The 23729-nt window shown below is 42.2% G+C and overlaps 1 protein-coding gene across 4 annotated transcripts in view; it reads left to right on the top strand.

Annotated features, from left to right (window-relative positions):
• Positions 1-23729, top strand: part of kif13a (kinesin family member 13A) — a 47649-nt gene that overhangs the window by 6488 nt on the left and 17432 nt on the right. For all 4 annotated transcript variants that reach the window (XM_044117644.1, XM_044117643.1, XM_044117645.1 and 1 more), the window contains exons 3-13: positions 14475-14487; positions 16639-16699; positions 17418-17510; positions 18003-18183; positions 20568-20655; positions 21152-21286; positions 21370-21482; positions 21578-21689; positions 22411-22623; positions 22714-22824; positions 22906-23040. In XM_044117644.1, coding sequence (XP_043973579.1) covers positions 14475-14487; positions 16639-16699; positions 17418-17510; positions 18003-18183; positions 20568-20655; positions 21152-21286; positions 21370-21482; positions 21578-21689; positions 22411-22623; positions 22714-22824; positions 22906-23040 — 1255 coding nt within the window. The remainder of the gene's footprint in view (positions 1-14474; positions 14488-16638; positions 16700-17417; positions 17511-18002; positions 18184-20567; positions 20656-21151; positions 21287-21369; positions 21483-21577; positions 21690-22410; positions 22624-22713; positions 22825-22905; positions 23041-23729) is intronic.

Genomic DNA, 23729 nt, shown 5'->3' with positions numbered 1-23729 from the left:
CCTGACCAGTTCTGGGAACTCACACATCATTGAAATTTAATTCTCAAACAGTCAGCTGACCTTTAACGAAAAACAAGAAAACATGAGAGTCACATCACAGCAGAATGAACAGAACAGTCTCAGCAGAACATTGTGAATTTCGCATCCATTGATCCCAACACATGCGCTAATCAGAACTGACACACATACTTCAAAGATGTGACAGGGTGCTCTCCCTTTGTATTCATATTTCTTTTAGTTTTGTGTCTGATTACAACTAGAACGGCCTCTGAGGTCAAAACTCAGTAAAATTCCCAGCAACCCAGAGTTCTATATTTAATTTGGCTTGTGTGTGTGTGAAAAAGTCTAAACTATTTACAAGCACTTGCGACGGTTTGTTGTTCATTAAACCAGGAATACACACAGTTCTGTCCAATAAGTATTTGTAAACATGTTCCCTTAGTGTCGGAACACATTATATGGAGGAAAATATATCATTATTGACCCATTGTGAACTGGAAGGGGTAGATATCACCCTAACCTTAACTGCAGCTGAGAGGGACTGATGTGTAAGGATGAGGCCACCTGTGAGTGCATATGGAGGGGAAGATGCCTGGCTTGACATTACAATGTTCAAGAATCTTCAACAACACTGGAAAAAGCGCCTAGATTTTTCAATATTGCTTTTTGTTTGCGAGAGATGGATCAGGAGACGAGGCGACATTTCTCTAGAAAAGTCAATCACTTTAGAGGTTCTACTAGAGAGTGTATAAAAAGCATTTAGTGTTCTCTGTTCATTTGTAACTACTGCCAGCACAGATGTTAATGTTAAACTCTTAGAGGTCAGTAACTTTTGACAAAGTGTCATCAAAGTGTCATCATGTCTTCTAACCCCCATACTAAATGGCAATGCTGCCTTGTCTAGTGATTGACCTCAGGAATGTTCTTTCTGTCTTTCCATACTGCTCACTTTGTGCCAATAATCAACCTTTCCACTCAGCGGGATCTTGTTCTCAGAGTCATTCGGCTGTAAAGTATTCCGCATCGGCTCACATTTTCTCCATAAACCTGCATTTTTTTGTTTTTTTGTTGTTTTTTTTTGTTAAGGGGAAAGTGCTATAAGCAAAGCCCTGAAGCGGTTGCATTGACTTTGGACTGTTCACTGGTTTATTTAGAGGGTGGGATATTGTTTACATCTTGATCCGGAATTGAGAAAAGATGGCGCCCTCCCTCTTTGTTAAGCCTGCACCTCATTAATGTCAGATGTGGCCTCTTATACGGAGGGGCAGCAGCGTATGTAAAAATCCACATCCGGTCATTGCTTCCATGATGGTTTTCTTGCATGATTCTTTGTGATGAGGCCTTTTGAAGTGTGCACGTTGCTTAGTTTCTTTAATATGTTTAGGCTCATGACTTGTGTTTTGTTTTGCCCTCAGTGAGCCAGCTTACTCTGGATTTTGTTGTCAGCAGCAGCATGCCAGGTCTATTCAGATGAGTGGCATTCAGCCGACAGAAAACATCACAGAAAGTGTCACTTCCCTTCCCCTGGAAGAAATCATACCTCAGTGAAACATTTCGATGAACTTCACGTCTCCTTGGCTGATGTGCTGCCTTCCAGACTCCCAGATTTAAGACGTTTTGAGCACACGTGGTCCGTTTTATGCTCTGTGTTTGAATGCACACTGACTTGGACCTCAGCCTGATGACCCGACTTGTCACTGCGGTGTCAGAAAATGGCGGAGCGGATTAAATTAGAGCCTTCCTCCATCATATGCCACATTGTTAACATTTGTTATGGAAACTTGGAGGCCCCATGCTGATGATGGCATGATTATCATGTGTGCTGCTTGTGGCAGTGCTTATTCATTTAGCCTGTTTTTCAAAAGGCACAGTTTGGCTTTCATATTGTAACTTTGACTCGTGAGGCTGGTAGGCTGTGTGTCTCCTCCATGTTTACTCCCGTTGCTTAGAGACAGCAGACAGAAAATACAAGAGGCTCCTGGGGGTTTGTTGATGACCCAAAGAGTGATATCCCTCAACCCACTTCAAATATTTGCATACAAAACTAATTTTAGCTTTTAGAACAGTCTAAGCTCTCCTTTGCTTCAAAAATCCTAAATTAGTTATGACAGAGCCAAAAATGTTTTGAATGCTGTACTTTTGATTTTACTGGCAGACTGTATTTTTAATTTGTTACTTCTTACATCTGTTCTACATTTCAGGGGGAAATAATGTAAATTTTATGCCTGTAAATATTCCCTAATCTGATGCTTAGTTTTGGTTACTATGCAGATCTTAAATGTCTGACATGCAAAATATTAGTAAAGATGAGTTTGATGGTTTGCTACATGTTTAGACCTCCTGAAACTCTCTAGCTTCTCTACAAAATTAAGGAGCTGTCATCGGTTTAATTAATGCTTTAGAACATCATCATATTTAACAAATCCTCAGGTTCCTCGCATCAGCAGGTTCAATCAATGTCGCTTCACCTTTCTTCAAAAAATCCGAACTAACCCTTTAGCATTTATTAGAAATGTACTGAAAAATCATTTGTTGACTGGAATTTGCCCATTTTCATCTTGACTGGCGTGAACAGCCAGATAGATATCAACTAATCCAATTAAGTAATCGCACCATACTGGAATGCTAATGGGTTGTGCTAACAATAACACTTAGCGGTGGAAGCTGTTATGGATGGAAGAAAAATCCAAGTTATCCATTTGTAGTAAGGTTCAGACCATTTTTGTGGATCCAACAACAAATTTCATGTGCTTCAATTCGTTTTTTATATTTGGCAAAACTATAAATGTTCAGAACATATGCTTTGGTGACTGAAAGAGGATAATTCTTATTCCTATGTTTTCTGTTTCAAAACGTCTATCTATGTCAAAGTACATTTATTTTACTTTACTTTTTTAACATGTGAGATTTATTACTTTAATTGCCCATTTAGATCTCAAAGAAAACTTGAAATCTGTTGTCCAGAAGCAACCTGGTCATACAAAACTGTGATTGCTTTAAAGTAGCTTTTCTTCAATAAGCATGATGTTGATGCAACATTGTTCCAGTTTCCCATGAAACATTGATAAGCCACGTTTCACTTAATATTTGTGAATTTATTAAATATTCGATAGATAACATCCTGTAAATATCTGAATAAACAAAAGTGGTCCTGTTTTTTTAATGTTTTTTTTTTTTTTTTTTAAATCAAGAACCATATAGATGACAAATGAATTTTATATATTTTGTTTTGTTAAAGACTCCTAGATATTTAACATTGACACTAGGTGTGTTATGTAATAAAGCTTAAGAGTTCGTTTTAGCAGAGGAAGCCTCCCAAGTGAGAGGCGTGTAAGGAAGAGGTTCCAGAAATTGTTTGTGTGGCGGGATCGAGCTCCCTCTGCCTGTTTTTGTCATTAGTCCACTAACTTCCTTCAGTGTTGTGTTGAAAGCATTGCCAAACATTCTTCACAGACATGTCTGACTGCGAACACTTGTCCTGTTTACTTTAAAATCACAGTGCCTGATAAATAAAGTAGCTTTGCTTTAGTTTGTAACTTTACTTGGAACCAGATTAATTGGTCAATGGACAGATTCTGTCCGCCTCTACTGTAACACTGTCTGCTGTGGTTGCAGCAGGATGACCTCTATTGGAAACTCATCTGTCCTGTCCTTAAAACACTGAAAGCTTATTTTAAATTTTAGCTCGTAGCCGCCCAGTGCACAGTCCTATAGCTCTGTTGTTAGACTCCTGAGAGGTTTCCGCTGCACTGCTGTTTGAAAAGTCATTGTCTCAAAGCTTGTTAGCTGCTTATGCTGGGAATAATCCATAGTTGGGGGTCAAGGGAGGTTAAAAGGGTGGAAGGGTGGGGGTGACTGCAAGAATAGACCAAGAGGAGGGGCACAAATACGTGATGGGGAGTGGCGGTAAAATATCTCATACTGTAGATGTTTGCATTTGCACAGGAGAAGATAATGCTGCATTTTCTACTGGGAGGATTGTCATGGTGTGATCAAGTCTCTGAACCCACATGCGCAGAACACACTCCGGAGACAGATCAGGTTAAGGAGATTTATTAAATACAATGTGCAAATATGTACAGGTGATGACAGGAGGTCTCTCTCTCAGAAACGCTGGATCTCTGGAATCTAGGAGAATGGGAATAGGGTGAGTACAGGGGTTGTGGAAGTCTTCAGTCCCTTTTCACGGCTATGGTCTTACTTATGGGTTGAACTGGGGAAAGGCTCGACTGTGGATCCGGGGCTGGTGGATCTGAGAGGCCGGGGTTCGGTTGGAGGGCGGACAGGTGAGTGAAGGAGCTGGGGTCCAGGATGGAATAACTTTCCAAAAACTCAGGTCAGGCTGCTAAGGCGTCACGGAGGAGAAACCTGAGAAGAGGCGACACAGAATTAGTTACTTTCACAAAAACAGGTGGTCAGAGGATGGCTAATAACCACAGATACCATTACTGGCTAACACTCTGGCACTGGAGTGTCAGCAGCTCCATCCAGATATACTCCTCCAAACGAGTCAGATATGCGTCAGGTGTGCAGCCACAATCCACGCCCTCCAGGAACCTCCAGGAAGCCCCCTGGTGGAGAAAGTGGGAAAGAACCCCAGCCAGCCTTCCCCAGATCCCAACAGTTCCCCCCCCTCAACGACCGCCACTAGGCGGTCCAGCAGAACCAGACGGGAGAGATGACCAATAGGCAGAGATGAGAGAAGGGTCCACAATAAACGAGCTGGGGACCCATTGGCGAGCCTCAGGGCCGTACCCTTCCCAATCCACCAAATACTGCCAACCCTCCCCGTCTCACGGAGTCGTAATGCGGCGGACTGAATAACGAGGCCCCCTCAAATTGCTGGGCGGGAGGAGGGGTTCCGGAGGTGGGCACAAAGGGCTAGTGAAACGGGCTTGATTTGGGATACATGGAAGGTGGGGTGAATTTTGAGAGAAGGGGTAGCTGCAGGCGAACAGCAGATGGACTGATGACTGACTCAATCCTGTAAGGCCCAATGAAACGGGGAGAGCTTAGACATGGCCCTTAAATGGATGTCTTTAGTAGACAGCCAAACCTGTTGGCCGGCAGCATAAACAGGTGCTGGCCGCCTCTTGCGGTCAGCAATCCTCCGGTTCTGTTCCAGCGTGCGATGGAGAGCGGAAACTGTGTCTCGCCAGACAGCCCTGCATCGACGGATGTGATGCCTCACCGAGGTAACTGCAATGTCTGTCTCGTCCGAGGGAAACAGTGGGGGTTGGTAACCTAGAGTGATTTCGAATGGAGACAAACCGGTGGCAGAGGAGACGAGGGAGTTGTGTGCATACTCCACCCAGGTCAGGTACTGGCTCCAGTCAGAGGAATTAGTACAGGTGAGGCATCTGAGCATAGCCTCTAGCTCCTGGTTCATACGTTCCGTCTGTCCGTTGGTCTGTGGATGGTAACCAGAAGACAAACATACTTTAGCACCTAGAGCCGTACAGAAGTGTCTCCATACCTGTGCTGAGAATTGGGGCCCGCGGTCAGACAGTATCTCCTGTGGGATGCCATGGAGCCGAAACACATGTTTGACTAGGAGCTGAGCAGTCTGAAGAGCTGAGGGAAGCTTCTTTAAGGGAATCAGATGACAGGCCTTAGAAAATCGATCCACAACAGTGAGGATTGTGGTCATGCCACCAGATACGGGGAGCCCGGTCACAAAATCCAATGCAATGTGGGACCATGGTCTCGTAGGTGTGGGCAGAGGTTGGAGCTGACCAGACGGAAGCTGATGGGACGGTTTATTTCGAGCACAGACTGCACAAGCCAAAACATACTCCTTAATGTCCTTATAACTGGACGGCCACCAGAAACGACGGAAATGAGTGAAATAGTTCTACTTACTCCAGGGTGAGCAGAGAATTTAGTGGAGTGCATCCAACTGATGAGTCTGGATCTGACCGCAGTGGGAACAAAAATCTTATTGGGAGGCCCGGTTCCAGGATCTGGTTCAGATAACTGAGCCTGTTTAATTAGATCCTCCATCTCCCAGGTGACTGAGGCTATGGAACAACTGGGGGGCAGAATGGAGACCGGAGATCTATCAGAGTCGTCAGGGGAATATAGCCGGGACAAGGCATCTGGCTTGATATTCCTAGAACCAGGGCGATATGAAATGGAAAGGTTAAACCGGGAGAAAAATAAAGACCAGCGTGACTGTCGGGGGTTGAGTCTTTTGGCTGTCTTCAGATAAGAGAGATTCTTATGATCTGTCCAAACTAGGACAGGGTGTTGTGCGCCCTCCAACCAATGTCTCCATTCCTCCAGAGCCATTTTAATGGCAAGGAGTTCTCGGTCTCCCACGTCATAGTTCCTCTCAGCCGGAGACAGTCTGCGGGAATAGAATGCACATGGGTGAGTCTTGTGATCAGAGTCTGAGAACTGTGAGAGGACTGCTCCAACACCAGAGTCCGAGGCATCTACCTCTAGAACGAACTGCTTAGTCGGGTCTGCTTGGATGAGAATGGGTGCATTAGAAAACAGGGATTTTAACCGTAGGAATGCAGCATCTGCTTGAGTCCAGGAAAAGGTAGTCTTCACAGAGGTCAGGGCGGTTAATGGCAGAGCAGTTTGACTGTAGTTTCTTATGAAACGTCGATAAAAATTAGCAAAACCGAGAAACCTCTGAAGCTGTTTCCTAGTTTCAGGAATTGGCCATTCCAAAACAGCTTTAATCTTATCTTTCGAAGGCCTCACCTGTCCAGCCTCTAGAACATGTCCAAGGAAAGTAACAGAGGACTGGTGAAATTCACATTTCTCAGCCTTGACAAACAATCGGTTCTCCAGCAGCCGTTGGAGAACAAGCCGGACGTGTCTCTGATGTTCTGGCAGACTCTTAGAATAAATCAAAATGTCATCAAGGTAGACAAAAATGAAAATGTTCAAATAATCCCTCAGGACGTCATTAATCAAAGCTTGAAAACAGGCCGGAGCATTACATAATCCAAAAGGCATGACGAGGTACTCGAAATGACCTAGCGGGGTTTTGAATGCCGTCTTCCACTCATCTCCATCCCTTATGCGAAGGAGATGGTACGCATTTCTTAGATCCAACTTGGAAAAGATGGTGGCTCCCTGTACAGGTTCGAAAGCAGATGAGAGGAGGGGCAAAGGATACTTATTTTTTACCGTTATCTGGTTTAGACCACGATAATCAATGCACGGTCTGAGAGTTCCGTCCTTCTTTTCAACAAAGAAAAATCCTGCGCCTACCGGAGAGGAGGAGGTGCGAATAATTCCCGCATCAAGGGATTCCTTGATATACTTCTCCATCGTCTCCCTTTCGGTCTTAGAGATGTTATACAGGCGGCTATTAGGTAGAGGGGCTCCAGGTAGAAGGTCTATAGCACAATCGTACGGTCGATGTGGTGGGAGTGAAAGTGCTTTTACCTTACTGAAGACGGCGGCTAAATCATGGTACTCCACCGGAACTGCTGAGAGATCCGGGGGGTCAGCTTCATGCAGATTTGCCGGTGGCGGACCTGGCGGGACGGCTGAACGGAGACAAGAGGCGTGACAGTTAACGGACCAGGAAACAATGTGCCGCTCAGACCAGTCGATGTGGGGATTATGATGTTCTAGCCAATCAAATCCCAGAATGATTGCTGAACTGGCTGCAGGAAAAACAAAGAATGAAATTATTTCATGATGGTTACCAGAGGTGAGTAGATTTACTGGAACGGTTTGGTGGGTTATCGAATGTAGGGCTTTACCGTCCAGAGCTGTAACTTTCAGCGGGTTCTTTAATGGAACGGTGTCGATAGCCATTTGGTGAACGAAACTTGAGTCGATTAAATTCCGCTCACAACCAGAATCGACCAAGGCTGAGACAGCTATGGACTGATCCCGAACGAAAAGAGAGACTGGTAACAGTAAGCGAGGAGAATTTGCTTTAACTTGATGGTCCGCCAGCCTCCTCGTGTCTACTGGCGGACCCTGGCTTTTGCTGGACATGCGGAAATGAAGTGACCAGCTGCACCGCAGTAAAGACAGAGTTTGGCTCTGATTCGTCTCTGTCTTTCTTCAGTGGTGAGACGAGTATTCCCAATCTGCATGGGTTCGGGCTCGGCAATAGCTGGAGAAACTGGGACTGACAAGTGACCCGGCTCGCCGCCCCCCACGGACGAACAGGCAGGTGGATCTCTTTTATTCTTAGCTCGGGTGCGAGTTCTGTTATCTAAACGGATGGCCAAACTAATTAAATCATCCAGAGCCTTAGGCTCATCCAACGTAGCGAGTAAATCCTTGATCTTGTCGTTCAGGGCGTTATAAAATGCGCTTCTAAGGGCTGGAGAATTCCATCCAGATGCAGCTGCTTTGATACGAACTCAATGGCAAAAGTCGCCACGGACTGATGACCCTGCCTCATTTCCAGTAATTCCCGAGCATCTGAACTGCTGTCTGGATCAATGTTAAATGTTTGCTTGAACTCCCTCAGAAACTCGTCAAACGTGCAGCCGTAAACTGTAGAGGCTGAAAATCGAGATTCTGCCCAATTTAAAGCCTTGCCAGATAAATGGGAAATGATAAACGAAATCTTGGCGTCGTCATGGGGAAACCAGTGTGGTGAGTGATTAAATAGAATCATGCATTGGAACAGGAACCCTCTGCATTTACTCACGTCACCGGAGAATCTTTCCGGGTTGGGTGGCGACATTCGGAAAACGTGGACGGAGTACTCCTTCGGCACTGGGACTGGGTGCGGCGCAGGGCTTGGTTCGGAATTCTGCGGGCGGGAAAGCTGTAGAAACCCTGCTATTTCTTCCAGGCGGGTGTTGGCCTCGACCTGACGTCTATTTAGCTCCCTCAAAGCTGCGTCGTGATTTTGAATTAGAGAGTTCTGTTCTTGCAAAGCTCTCCGTCTGCTGGGGTTTGTTGTTGGCCAGAGTGTTCTGTCATGGTGTGATCAAGTCTCTGAACCCACATGCGCAGAACACACTCCGGAAACAGATCAGGTTAAGGAGATTTATTAAATACAATGTGCAAATATGTACAGGTGATGACAGGAGGTCTCTCTCTCCGAAACGCTGGATCTCTGGAATCTAGGAGAATGGGAATAGGGTGAGTACAGGGGTTGTGAAAGTCTTCAGTCCCTTTTCACGGCTATGGTCTTACTTATGGGTTGAACTGGGGAAAGGCTCGACTGTGGATCCGGGGCTGGTGGATCTGAGAGGCCGGGGTTCGGTTGGAGGGCGGACAGGTGAGTGAAGGTGCTGGGGTCCTGGATGGAATAACTTCCCAAAAACTCAGGTCAGGCTGCTAAGGCGTCACGGAGGAGAAACCTGAGAAGAGGCGACACAGAATTAGTTACTTTCACAAAAACAGGTGGTCAGAGGATGGCTAATAACCACAGATACCATTACTGGCTAACACTCTGGCACTGGAGTGTCAGCAGCTCCATCCAGATATACTCCTCCAAACGAGTCAGATATGCGTCAGGTGTGCAGCCACAATCCACGCCCTCCAGGAACCTCCAGGAAGCCCCCTGGTGGAGAAAGTGGGAAAGAACCCCAGCCAGCCTTCCCCAGATCCCAACAAGGATGAGTTCTTCTCTTTAGGCAGAAGTAGAAATCTTCCTAAAATATAGAACATTAGATAAACATAATTTTTTCATTATTTATTTACGTACATTTTAAAATTGATAATAATCGCTGTTTTTAATTGTCCTGCTTGCAGGGTGTTTATAGATAGTCGTTTAAATCAAATGATTTGCAAAAAAATGCAAACTGTTTGCTTTGTCTAAATACATCTGAGCTCAGCCTTGCATTGTAATTTTTTGTTTTGCGTGGATAGATGGCTCAGTAGTCGGATGATACAGTAGATTAATCTGGTTTGTTGCCTGCTGGGCTTGAAGAGTGCAGTTTTCGGTGGCATAATAACCCAGTGGCCTTAATCCAACTCTGTAGCCACAGTGTGTGGGGGTTCCTCTGCTGCAGCTCTGCTCTTCATACAAATGCTCGAATTAAATAATAATAATAAAATAAAAAAAAACATGCCAAAAAATGTTCTGTGTGATCAGAGTGTATGTAATCATCCGCAGAGATTTTATATATTTTACAGGGATCTCACTCAGTAAAAACCCAAAACTGGTTGAAATGGAAAAAGAAGTGATTATTATTTTTTTTTTCAGGGTGCATTTTACAATTTAAATCTTATTATTTAAGCAAAAAATTTAAAATCTCAATTAAAAGAACTACTGTTAACAATATAATGATAATGTTGACCTTATTAATTAAAAACAAAAATTATACTCATATAAATCTAAAAAATCCTTAATCTAATGAATTACAGTAATAACCTACTTAATAATAATAGATTATTTATTATTAAAAATAAGAAATATTTTATTATTAAAAATAATAATAAAAAAATCTATTAATTACATAAAAATAATACATACATGTACTATGCTTATAGATCCAGAGGTTTCTAAGCTAAATGGATTAAAATATAAAACTATCAACAAAATAATTAAAAAGAGGCTTCACATAAATATAATCTATTACATTCATTGATTCAGTTAAAATGATTCTTAAACTCATCTTAGAACACTAAAAGCTAATGTAAAAGTCGCCATAGCATAAAACACATATTTGAAATATCTGAAACAAAAAGCTAAATTAAAAAGACATAAAGGAGTGTCCAGTTTGCTTTTAACAACCAGAGAACTCTGAAACATCCTTCTGTCTTCATGGATGTTTTTCAAGTTAGACGAAAAAGAAAAAATTCTGAAAGACAATTTTTCACCCAGTTAGTTTCTATGAACTGTCTCAGCATCAGGTAACTTATCTGGAGCGCTCCCTGCAGACCAGACAGGCCTCATGCGAGTGCGTCTGCCTCCAGGGGGGTACGAATCTGATGCTAACTGGCACTTCTGGGCCAAACATGTACATTAATAGAGCCAACACTGTGTCTTTAATAAGCTCTCAGCATCTAATGTGACGTGCACGCTGGGATAATAACAGAGGCCAGTGGAGTACAGTAGACTCTCTGACTGATAATCAGATAAATGTAAAAAAACAGTGAAAATATAGTTAGAATATGCGGTGAAACACTTTTGTTTTTATAGTAACATTAAGTCAGAATCTTCACCTGAAAGTTCTCTTTTAGATACAAGTACAATTACCTGAAAAAATCAGAATCTCTGACTGTAGACAGACTGTGCTAAAGCTTGCATGGATTCGGGGGAGCACTCAGCTTTTGGGGGGGGATTAGGGAGCTTATTTCCACAGCAGAGTGGGAGAACTGGAGCCTAATGTGCTTTACCTTACTGATGGGGGGGATTTTCGTGTTTTGACAAGGAGAGGCAGTTTAGATGAACACTTGAGTTTTAGAAGAAGTCTTTTGTTGGAATAAAAATGAGAATGTCTCAGGAAGTTATATTCTAACGTCTTAAATAAATCTTGTTCCTCCCATTGTCATGCGGAGCATTCCAGGCATGCCAGAGCTGGAGACATTAAATGTACACTCAACAGATTAAACAATGAGCAGGAGGCGACCGACTGCAGCAGCAACACTGTGGCGGCTCGTTTTCTGCTGCAGACGCTGAGCGGTTTATTCATAAAGTTACACACAGGGGTGTTTTAGTCCCGTTTTTCATTTTATATGTGGTTTCTATAAATTTCCCTCTCTCCCAGTATTTCTTTGTTGTGCAGCATTTTATTCTTGTGAATTACTGAGCCAGTTTATTTTGACCTGAAAGACTTATGCTTTGACACCTCGTCCATTGTGTGACCGTGGGAAACCAGACTGTAGTTTCAGGGTCTTGAGCTGTCGGCAGCTTATCTGTATTGCAGGCTGATGTTCTTCCTGGACATCCTCTCATGAATTGACATATTAGACCTGGTCACTGTCTTTGTCATCTGTAGTCAGTACAGGAAAACAGATTTAAGCAATAAAATGTGCTCAACACAACGTTAAAACTAAGCAAAAAAAGCAACAAAAAAAATTGACTTTTTTTAAGTGCCAAAAAACTTTAAAAAAGCTCATTTCCTACTGCATTGCTTCTTCATTTAAGTCATGTTTTTGCTCAAGTATGTGTTGTTAAACTGTTTATACAACTTCCTACAGATTTTCGGTATTTTTTATCTCTGCTAAGGACAGTACCAATAATATTGGTAATAATAATAACATCTTGTTCAAGATATCCCAATCAGGATGTCTTGGAGTCCCTGAAAACAAGCCAAGTCATATAAGATTAGACATTATCTTTTGTTGTTGAAACAGTAAAAAATTGGTGACAAAATGGTAATATCAATTTGCTTGTGCTGTTTGTTTCTTCATCTTTTTATGTATGTATATTTATATTGTGTGTTGTGTACGTGTACGGTATATAACCTGCACTTTAACTCGAGTCAAGCACGGTCTCAATCTCGTTGTAATCTGTTGATGACAATGACAAATAAATCTTATCTTATCTCTTATCTTATCTTTCTAGTTCAAGCCAAATGAAGGCAAAACTAGAGTCAAACTGCTGAAATCCTGAGTTTTTAACAATGTAGAAACCAGAAAAAGGAGCTTAAAAACTGAGCCAGGAGTGGAAATGGCAAAAGAGCCAGGTGAGCTAATCAGTGGTGACGAGGAACAGCTGTGGCAGAGAGAAAGCAGGAAATAAGGGAAGAAACTAATTAACACAAAGAGAGTTGAACTAAAGACAGAGAAGTTAAACCTAACACAGAACTAAGAACTAAGAGAATAAACCCAAATACACAGAGAACTGGAAGATAAAGCTAAGAAACCCAAACACCCCAGGATTGTGACAGGGATTTGCTACTCCTGCTCAAATACTTCTACTCAGTCTAATTACTTTAATCACCCACCCACCCACCACTGCATGTCTTTGAAGGAGTGGTTGCTCACGGCACTGCTTGTGCTGGATCAGCCACTGCTCAACTCAAACACAATAACTAAAAGCTTTCCTTGTGTCATTGTCACAGGAAAGTCTTGCAATGTTTCTGAAATTAATAAAAAACCACAACATTTCAGTTCAGAGTTAAAGAAACTTCGATTCTGCCCCATAAATGATACACACTCCTTGCATGTGGATGGAGACTGTAAGTCAAAGGTCTTGAGGTGCTTAAATTAATTATTGTGCTAAAGAGAGACAAAACGCAAAGGTCTCGGATTAGATTTGGATTATAAACCCCTACGCCCCCCCCATCCCTCCGCTTCCACTACGGCCCCCTCGCAATCATCCTGTCCTTCATCATAAAGAGCTGAAGCACAGCTACAGGCTCACACACATCCTATAAAGGAGATAATTATTTTTGCTTTGAGGAGAACACTTTGCATGGCAACAACAGGTTTGAATAGAGAACAGTTCTTGTTTGGGTGGCTGTGGGTATCCTCTGATGCAGCTCTCTAGTTGGTGACTCAGCTCAGATTTGTGTGAGACTCTCTGGAGGGGGGAGGGGGGGATGTGAGGGCGAGTTGGAGTCTTCCTGATGCACCCTGCCCTGGATTAGTTACCATGTGAACCCGATGCCCACCCTTGTCTCTGTGCCAAAGGAGTTCTGCAGGAAGGATGTGCTGACTGCAGAAGGATTGAACCGACCGAATCTCTAGGGGTGGAGGTGTATTTTAATACACTGCTGTGCACAATACAGCACAGCATGGTTGCATTTATCCGTGTACAGCAAGGGGCTGTAACCTGAGTCAAGGAGCTGTTTAGCTTCAGTTCAGATAACAACCTTTCATGTGAAAGACAGACATAAGGTCATGCATGATTGTAAAAAAAAAAAAAAAAGGGTAAACATGGTTTTTTAAAATGTTGTCACTGCTAAAATCTGAAAAGTGTATCTTGTGTGTGTATTTTATTTGGCGCAAAGGCAGTATCATGCTACGGGAATCCTTCGCTTCAGCAGGATTGAAGCTTGGCGGTCTGGAAGATTCACAGCTTAACACCACACTTCAGATTTTCTAAAATGAAAGTGAAATGACCCAGTGAGGTACATTTAAGTCAATGGTGCCAACAGCAAAATGTGAAAAAGTTCCTTCTGTTCAGAGGACAACCTTACAAAATATAGTGACATATAGCTGGCTCTTTTGTCCTCGATGGCGGTTGCTGGTGGTGGAGAGAGCAGCTTCCCCGAACTGGCCTCTGTGTTAAGTCCACAGGAATAAGAGCTATTTATTCAACAGAGTCAGTGGGACATTGAATCTTAAATCTCTTCCTTTCCTCACGCTCCACTGGCCCAATTATGAACCCAATCACAGCAGCACCTTCCAGCCATGCTCTTACTTAGTGGAAGTGAGAAAAAGAAGAGAATAAAGATGTCACATGAAGAGAAAGTGTCTTTTATATAAAAATTAAGCATTTTCTCATGACAAGAGAAGATATTTAAATTAAGTGAATTTGTCCTGTGTGAATTCTAACCTCTTTTTCCTGTCTGTCTCTTTTTTCTGCTCTATCCCTCACTCACCCCTGTGTCTGATGGATTGACCTTCTGCTGCAACAGAAAACAGTCCAAGGTATGTACGTTTTATCCATTTATTCGACAGACATTTGTTACTCACAGATCCAAACATCCAGAAGTAACAGACCCAAAAGGCCTGAGTCAAATCTCTCCTGCACAGGTCGATTCTTCATTGTGACGTTGTTTCTACAGACATGATTGAGTTTTTTTTTGTTTTTTTTTTATTGGTCGATCGGTGGGTCAGCAGGAGCCAGATAGATGTCCGTGTGAATGTGTCAGCACTATGAGATCTCCCAAACACCCACAAAGGCTCCACAATGAGAGAGGGATGAGTGCGGACATTGGGGCTGTGTGTGCGCTCATTGAATGCCGCATTGTTGCAGCGCACCCCCATTTCTCCCCCCTGACAACATGCTGGTGACTAGCTCAGAGATGTTTCACACACCAGGAACGGGCTTTGTGCTCGGTACACTCACTCAGGCACCCCCCACCCCTCCCTGACTGGACTGTGGGCGTGCGTGGTCTCTGGGGCATGCGAACCTGAGCTGCCCCGTAATAACCCTGCACTAAGTCGAGCACGTGGCCGTCTGCTTAGTTATGACACTCAAATCATTCTTCCTGCATTCCTCAGTGCATTCGCAGAAAACTGTTGTTTTGTTTAGTTTTTTTGACTAAAGAATGCGTCCTTTTCCTTCTCTGCATCATTGTGATTTTTACTGCTGATTAATAGTAATTGTCCAATCAAGAGAAATCTGTTGTGCAATCACACCCTCTGGCTGGATGGAGACAGAACCGAGGGCACTGGAGCCCAGTTTCCAAACCAGCTCTAATTGAGAATGATGGCACTTTTGTTCCTTTGAATGGCACCCACTTACTTGTCTGAAGTCACAAGAGGAAGTCTTGCTTTCAGTGCATTCAGTGTTCTCAGAGATTCCCAAGCTGACTGTGCAGCCACGACTTTCCCTGGCCATTAGCCCTTTTGGTGATTAGGAGGGAGTTTCAATTATTTTGTGGTATTTGTGTTGGGAGGGAAAGTGTTTTGGCAGTGCTACCGCATTAGACTAAAGATCAGGGCGGAGGCCCTCTGCAATCAGAGGATGAGTATGCAACTTCTTTTTTTTTTTTTTTCTTTTTTTTTGAGTCTTGGAAAATAAGGAAATAAAGTAAATGTTCCCTGATATGCAAATAGATCCAAAAATCTAGTGAGAAAATTCCCAGATGTAACACAGAGGGAGAGATGTTTTTGTTTTTTTTTTGATGGGCTTTGATTGGTTATTGACAGATCAAATCCTAATGACTCTAAACTTTTTCCAGTTCATTAAATGCATCAGTATTGACCAGAATTATTTTTGGTCTACAAACACATCAACCCCCCAGGCAACATGTTCTTTATTCCACTTGATTTTGAGCTTAGTACAAATCACCTTAATGCTAGCAACATATGTTAACACCACCGCTATCAAAACCCCTTTGACAAAACATTTTTCTCTGCAATGTGGCACACCTGAAAATAAATCCGAAATCAGCATCGGGGAGGAAAACCCTTGTCAGTGCAAGAAAAACATTACATGTCAGTGTCCACTCTGGGCTGCTATGACTTAAATCCTGCTGAACTGCAGCTGGCACATAAACAAACACAGATGAATCTCACCAAGGCTGTTCATAAGGAAATTAGAAATGCATAAATGATTATATGCTGCATGCAAACTAGTGGGGGCTGCTCTGTCCGAGATAGCCTTCTCTCTGTGCCTTATTAGCCCAGTGTTCCTGCAGGTGCCTGGAGGATAGTGGGCCTTTCTGTTGTTCAAGTCTGTGCCGAGAGACCTGGGCCTGAAAGCCAAGAGCCAGCCTCCAGCACCAGGAACAGCTATGGCCCAGTTTCCGTGGAGATGAGGGTCACCGGGTGCTGGGATTCTTTCCTTGGAAGCGCACACACTGATTTATGAATTCATTCCACTGCAACGGACAGAAGAACACTCTGCTGCTTACCGCAGACAGTCACAGTACAGTCCTGATGAATGTCACCTCAAACAAAGCCTCTCGGGTTTCATCTTACTCTCTAAGACAAGCCCTGTCCTGCTGTTTGACTGTACAAAGCTGTACAATAATCCCCCCTTCTTTGCGCTCGGGGTTTTCCTTGCGCCCAGCGTGCTCCAACAGGTGTGACAATCCATGTTTACATTGTATGTCTCCGTCTCCTTCACAGGTGTTCGCTTTTGACCACTGTTTCTGGTCCATGGATGAATCCAACGTTCTCAAATATGCTGGTGAGTCACTGATCCTGCTCTCATCCAAAGGGCTCAGATGATGAAGCAGGTCTATGTGAAGAGCCTTGTGTTGCAACTGTATAGGCAGGGAAATTCCAGCCTTGATGGGATGCAATGCCTTAGCAGGAGTTGGACAAATGGGATCATTTGGATTTTGGATACGTACATTAGAAAATTCGTTGGCGCTTGTTTTCTTCCAAGTAAAAAAACATAAAAGCATGTAAGACATTTACCTACGTCCTCATCTTGGAGCGTCATGCCTTCTAATGTTGTAAATGAAGCCTTCTCAGAAACTTTTCAGCTGTTCAATCGGCGCTATGTTCAAATAAATTCATAAAACTTTTATATAATAATCCTTTTGCCATATTTCTCTCATTGTGAGACAGAAACATAAAGCTTGCGTCTACTTTGTGTTGAACCGACCGGGGAGTCTGCTCCGTGAAAGGCTGTCTCAAGGGCCCGAGCCAAGGCTTTATTTAGCTCATTAAACAGCTGTCCCATTCAAGGGGGCCACGGCAACGAGCAACAAGAAAGATTTCTCTGCACAGCTTTACATTTTCCACACGACCAGACAGGAATCTGTCAGACCCTTATTCAGAGCTCCGTGGACCTTGTCAATACACATCTCTGAACTGGTTTTGCAGACTAGTGAGACATCCTGATAATGGTGAAGACTGTTTATCCTGGTCTCTATGGTGATTGAATCTTTCCCTGAAAGGTCAAGAGGTGGTGTTCAAGTGCCTTGGAGAGGGAATACTTGAAAATGCATTCCAGGGGTACAATGCCTGCATATTTGCTTATGGACAAACAGGTAATAAAAAAAAAACCATCTTTTGAAATGCTGGATTGTTGGATAATGCTTTCTGTTTACACTTAACAAATTGATCTAGAATGCCTTAGTTGCAGGCAGGTTTATCTCTTCAAGGCTTCGTATAGGCTTCACAATTTTCTTGTGGTAAAATAGGGATAATAATTAGTTTCTCCTCACCAACTGCTTTCCAGTTAGGACATATAAAGGGGGAAGAAGTGTTTTATTAAATAGTTTTAATAAAACTAATGTTTCCTAAAACAGTAACTTTAAGAAATATCCATCCATTCATGCATCTATTTTGCTGTTTTTACTGGTTCTGTATTTAAATTCCAACCAATCAGCCATAAAATCAGCCATAAAATCATAGCTCACTTTTGAGAACTCTACAAAAGCATGGAATTTTTACAACAACCATGCCGTCTAACTCTTTCTCTTGTTTTTTTTTTTTTTTTTTGTTTTGGTTTTTTTTACAAATATCTGCTATGAATCCAGGTTCAGGAAAGTCCTTTTCCATGATGGGAAACGGAGAGCAGCCCGGCTTAATCCCTCGACTGTGCTGCTCTCTCTTTGAGAGGGTCCACAAAGAGGAGAACGAAGCCCACACTTTTAAGGTGGAGGTCTCCTACATGGAGATCTACAACGAGAAGGTCCGAGACCTGCTGGATCCCAAAGGGTGAGTGTGGCCCTGGCAGTTTAATGAGCTTTACATTTTGGTCTGCTTTTGATCTGGCGGAAGAGCAGCAGGCTACCAGAAACCTGGTGTTGATTTACTCCAGTTCATAACATGGGACTTTGCTCTGGTGTCACTGTTGTGTCTGGTAGTCTGAATGGTGGGATGCTGACAGAATAATGTGTGTAGGAAGCTGACCCAGTCATTTCCTCCTGAACAGCAGCTAGCATCGTCCTCTGACACTGTTGCATTCTTTGCCTCTGTGGCCTGATGTGGGTTGGCAGTCAGACTGCGAGGAAGAGTGAGCTTGCTTTAGGGCAGGGGTCCCCAAAGTTGGTTCTCGAGGGCCGGCCTCCTGCATGTTTTAGTCCTCTCCCTAGTGGCACCAACAACCTTTTCAGCATGTCAATGTTCTTCTAAGGAGCCATCATTTGATCCAGGTGTGTTAAACCAGGGAGAGAACTAAAACATGCAGGAGGCCGGCCCTCGAGGACCGACTTTGGGGACCCCTGCTTTAGGGTCATCTGTTCGTGGAAGTTGGATCATAATGGATGTCAGATCGACCCTGTGGGCTAACAGCCAAGTAGGAGCAGCAGTTCACTTAATAGTTTGTTACAGATGTCTGAAGATGAGGCTAGATTCAGGTTTTGAAAAAAACACCTTCTTCCTGCTCAATCTGTGACCCATGATCAGGCCCTGACAAGTACACCTTACCCACTGTGGTTTGGACATGAAGCATTGGGAGTGAGAGGTACATGCTAGCGCTAATGTCTTTTGTGAGCTGGTAGTTGGGCATTGTCCTGCTGTTGCCTGGGTTACAGGCAACAGCAGTAACCCAGGCTGTTGGGTTATTGCAGTAACAGATTAGTAAAGACGACACAAGGATCAATACAAATTCAGGCCATTTACCAAATGAAATCAAGTTTTATATATTCATTTAAACTACCGAGCTTCATACTAAGGTTGTAACAACATCAAAGTTTCAAAGTCGATACAGATGCAAAGAGAATACGCTATTCTTTAGACCACATGGATACAGCAGCATTTTTTTTTTTTTTTAAGGGTTATGGCTCTTTCTAGGAAAGCTCAGAAATATCTTATCAACAATATAATATAATAAAACAATATAACAATGTTTTATTCTCTTAATTAGTATAAAGCCAATAAGCATGTCAGAACTATCTAAATAAGTCCTTAATAAGTCTTATTTTAACATTTGATTTTAGTGTATAGGGAATATAACACTTGGTAGAAATGGTAATATCACCAGTGGAAGTATGTATCTTGAATTCATTAGTGCATGTAATTGTAGAACCAGTTCCTTGAAAGAGCAAAAATGTACCAGAACCAGTGATGGCGTAGTTATGCCTGTTTGTTTTTCCAGACAACTTTATGTAACTTTGTCTTTCTGTATCAAGGAAAAGCTCTGAAGATTTTCTATATTCACTCATTGTACACAACTAGCAGACAGCAAGCAGAAAAAACTCAACTTTATTTATTTTATATTTTAGGTTATTTAAACCACAGAGACATGTGACAGAAAAGGTGTAGCACATTTTGAAAGTATTTTTTTAAACTATAAATCTTATCTTTAAATATTAACATGCCATATAGATTATGTGATTTTAGTAAGTCTAATAATATTTAGATTGCTACTTTATTATAAATATGAAGAATTTAAACAGAATGCATAAACCTTGAGACAAAAACATGATTTCACGATGTAAGCTCATGAAGAAAAAGTAGAGCCACACTATAGTATAATGTTACTGAAAAGGATTCTGAATCTTCAAAAGAACACTAAAACATTTTATTCGAGTCAGTCCGTCAAACGCCATATTGTTACCACAAACACTTATTAGTACAGCCACAATCGTCACAAACAGCCCCCTACCACCGAGCCTCAAAATTACACCCTTTACTTCTTGTGGTGTTGGGTTTTGTTGATTTGACTGAAATCTGCTGCAAACTCCTGCGTCTGTGTTTTACAAAGTGAAATCCACTTCAAAGACCTTGCTGGCCGTGACCAATTTTTCTATAATTTCCGAGAACTGACAAACTCTCACACAATGTGTATTTTGCAGGGAATCCTGCAGTACGCAATGTTTCTGTTGCTGCTTTGTTCCCAATTATTGACATACTGAAGCTTTAAACTATAGTTGACTCAAAGCGTCGCGTGATCACATAATGCAAAATGGTCTTTGACATAACGTCTAGTTCAATGTGCCTTTACATCATTAGGATGAGTTTATATTGTTTGCTCTTCAATGAAAGGAGAGTCAATACATTTGTCATAATGGTGGCTTCAGCGAGGCTCTCCCATTGTTTTTGAAATAACTAAATTCCTCTGCCCTCTTGACTCCTTCCAACCTTCTCTGTTTTCCCAGGAGCCGCCAGTCCCTCAAAGTCAGGGAACACAAAGTTCTGGGTCCATATGTGGATGGCCTCTCGCAACTTGCTGTTACCAACTTTGAGGTTTGTCTTTCGCTTTTCTGCAGTCATGGCAGAGACAGAGCCGAATCCAGTTGGTAATGTTCTTATGATTCATAAAGTACATCAGAAATACCTTTGTGTAATCAAACCACTGATTTCTTACGGAATAACCATTTAGTTTAAAATCCTCCCATGTAGAAGCTGTAATGAGACGTATCCCTGCTGTGGCTACAGTAATGAGGTTGCATGCAGTTTATATGCCAGGCCTTGGCAGGTCCTTCCTCAGTGACGTCAAAACGTCTCCACCCTGTTCCTCTGGGCTCCGTGTTGCCTGTTCTGGGTCCAGTGGATTTCCCACTGCCTGCTGTGACCCAAACTTGAAGAAATGGCATAACGCCTCGTGTGAAAAGCTCTGGCATTTGTATCAGTCATAACAATTCGCTTAGATGTCTTAAGCTTAATCTCTGAATTTATTGAACACGCTGACAAAAAGACATTCTTTCTCCGTCATTATTTCCTTTTGATTTCCCCCCTTTAGGATATTGAAGTGTTAATGTCTGAAGGAAACAAGTCACGCACAGTCGCAGCAACCAACATGAACGAGGAGAGCAGTCGATCACACGCCGTCTTCAGCATAATCGTCACGCAAACACTCTATGATCTGCAGTCCGGAGTTGGTATTGTTTTGCTCCTCTCACACCTTTATGGCTGTGGTTTTTAATTTTCATTTTGGATCTTTAAATCTGTCTCAAACAGAATTCAGGGGAAAAAGTGAGCAAAATGAGTCTGGTTGACCTGGCAGGAAGTGAGCGTGTATCCAAAACTGGAGCTGCCGGGGAGCGACTCAAAGAAGGCAGCAATATAAACAAGTATGTTGATTATGTGTTGATTATTATCATGAGACGTCAGTAAAATTTAATTACTGGATGACTTAACTGTTTGATGCATATTTGTGTTGTTTTAGGTCTCTTACTACATTGGGGTGTGTGATTTCTGCTTTGGCCGATCAGTCTGCGGGGAAAGGGAAGGCCAAGTTTGTGCCTTACAGAGACTCTGTTCTCACCTGGCTGCTGAAGGTTTGAACCCTCTGTTGTTACACATTTTAAGAACTGATTGGTATAATTATCTGAAAGTTTATTAAAGCCTTATCTAGTGGCAAAACCATTATCAAGTAAGAAAATCACCTACGTAATATAAATGCAAATTAATCTTTGATTTAAGTATAATTTGTCTTTATTAAAACAAGACTGAGGATAGATAAACACATTTACCGTACCCATAATTACGTCTAGTGCCAAATTGCCAGAATGTGAAAAAGCATAAATATACCTTTTAATATTTATTCAGACATATAATAATAAAATAAAATAAAAATTAATTTTAAAAATCATATATATATAAATATGTATGATTTTATCATGTCTCCTTTGGACCTCTAAATTAATTGCTTTATATATTTATGTCTCATTTAATTGTGGCACTTTCAAGTACATATTTTTTGTGAATTACTGACATGAAAAGATCAATTACAATTTTTTATTTTATTTTTTTTTTACTTTCTCAATTATATGTCATTATTGAGACAGATCAAACATAATTTCAGTATTTATTTCCCACAGAAATTTACCCCAAATTGTGAATATTATTACAAAGTAATTGCGAGGGCTTTTGAAAAGATTTTTGACACTTGGAGATCTCCATATATTTTAAGTAACTATTGACACCATTGAATTGTTTTTAAGAGAGGTTTGGCACTTGTGTGTCACCATATCTAACAGCATTTTACCTTGACCTCAGGATAACCTTGGTGGGAACAGTAAGACAGCCATGATTGCCACAGTGAGTCCAGCTGCTGATAACTACGAGGAGACGTTGTCCACGTTGCGTTATGCCGACAGGGCCAAAAGGATTGTCAACCATGCTGTGGTGAACGAAGATCCCAACGCTCGCATCATCAGGGAGCTCAGGGAGGAGGTGGAGAAGCTTCGTGTTCAGTTGTCTCAGGCAGAGGTGAGATCTGGCCCATCACAGACTGCGACTCTGTTCACCAATCACCAGTGATCGTAATCCGATTCTTTTCCCCTCACACTCTTCCTTCAGTCCATGAAGGCACCTGAGCTGAAGGAGAAACTGCAGGAATCCGAGAAACTCATTCAGGAGATGACAGTCACCTGGGAAGAGAAGCTCAGGAAGACTGAGGAGATTGCTACTGTATGGATATGAGTCACAGAAACCTTAGCAGCTGGACTGCCTTTCTTTGCACTGCTGCACTGCTATTATCTGTGTTTACAGGAGCGACAGAGGCAACTGGAGAGCATGGGTATCTCTTTGGAGACCTCGGGAATCAAAGTGGGAGAAGACAAGTGTTTCCTGGTCAATCTGAATGCTGATCCTGCCTTGAACGAGCTGCTGGTTTATTATCTGAAGGTAGAACTGTTTCCAGAAAGAAATGCAGTTCCTTTGTCTTTGCCATCACGACACTGTGACCTCCAGGGTTTGATGAGATTAAAGTAATTGCAAGCAAATGTCAGATTTCCAATTTTTGTTCAGCTTTAATGTAATTTGATTTCTCTTTCAAAACAATAGTCAAAAAGCTCCAAAAAATAGTTCTCCACAGTCTTATTGTTGTAACTGTTTTTTATATTAGGAACAAGATTGCCATCTTGTCTCTCATCTCTGTGCCTGTGTGTGATATAGAATTTACTTTTGTTGCTTTAAGAAAATGTTTAAATTATGGAGACATTCCAAACTGCCTTTACCGTGGGATATTTAGTGTGGTTAGCAGTAGTAACTCTCTTTTGTAATTGACAAATTTGCAATGATAAGCAACCAAACCGAAAGAGTTTTGCTCTTGTTTCTAGCCTGACAGAACAGCTAGCATGCCTCCTTTAAAAACAAGCTGGCTTCCTTTCTAGAAGTTCTTTCTAGAAATTTCTTAAACATTTTTGCTTGCTTGGTTTCTTTTCAAATTCCTCCTTGATACTTAAAATTGCTAACTTTGATTCTTCTTCACAGCTTCAATTTGTGAAGAGTGTTGTTGCTCCCCCCGGCTTGCTAGAAATCAGGTCTGATGCGTTCACTGATTGGTAAAAGATCAGATTTTATGAGTTTCCCAA

The sequence above is a fragment of the Gambusia affinis genome, linkage group LG05 (assembly GCF_019740435.1).
Source record: "Gambusia affinis linkage group LG05, SWU_Gaff_1.0, whole genome shotgun sequence".
NCBI lineage: Eukaryota > Metazoa > Chordata > Actinopteri > Cyprinodontiformes > Poeciliidae > Gambusia > Gambusia affinis.
Note: the sequence above shows the minus strand (reverse complement) of the source record. Positions and strands in the feature narration are given on the sequence as shown.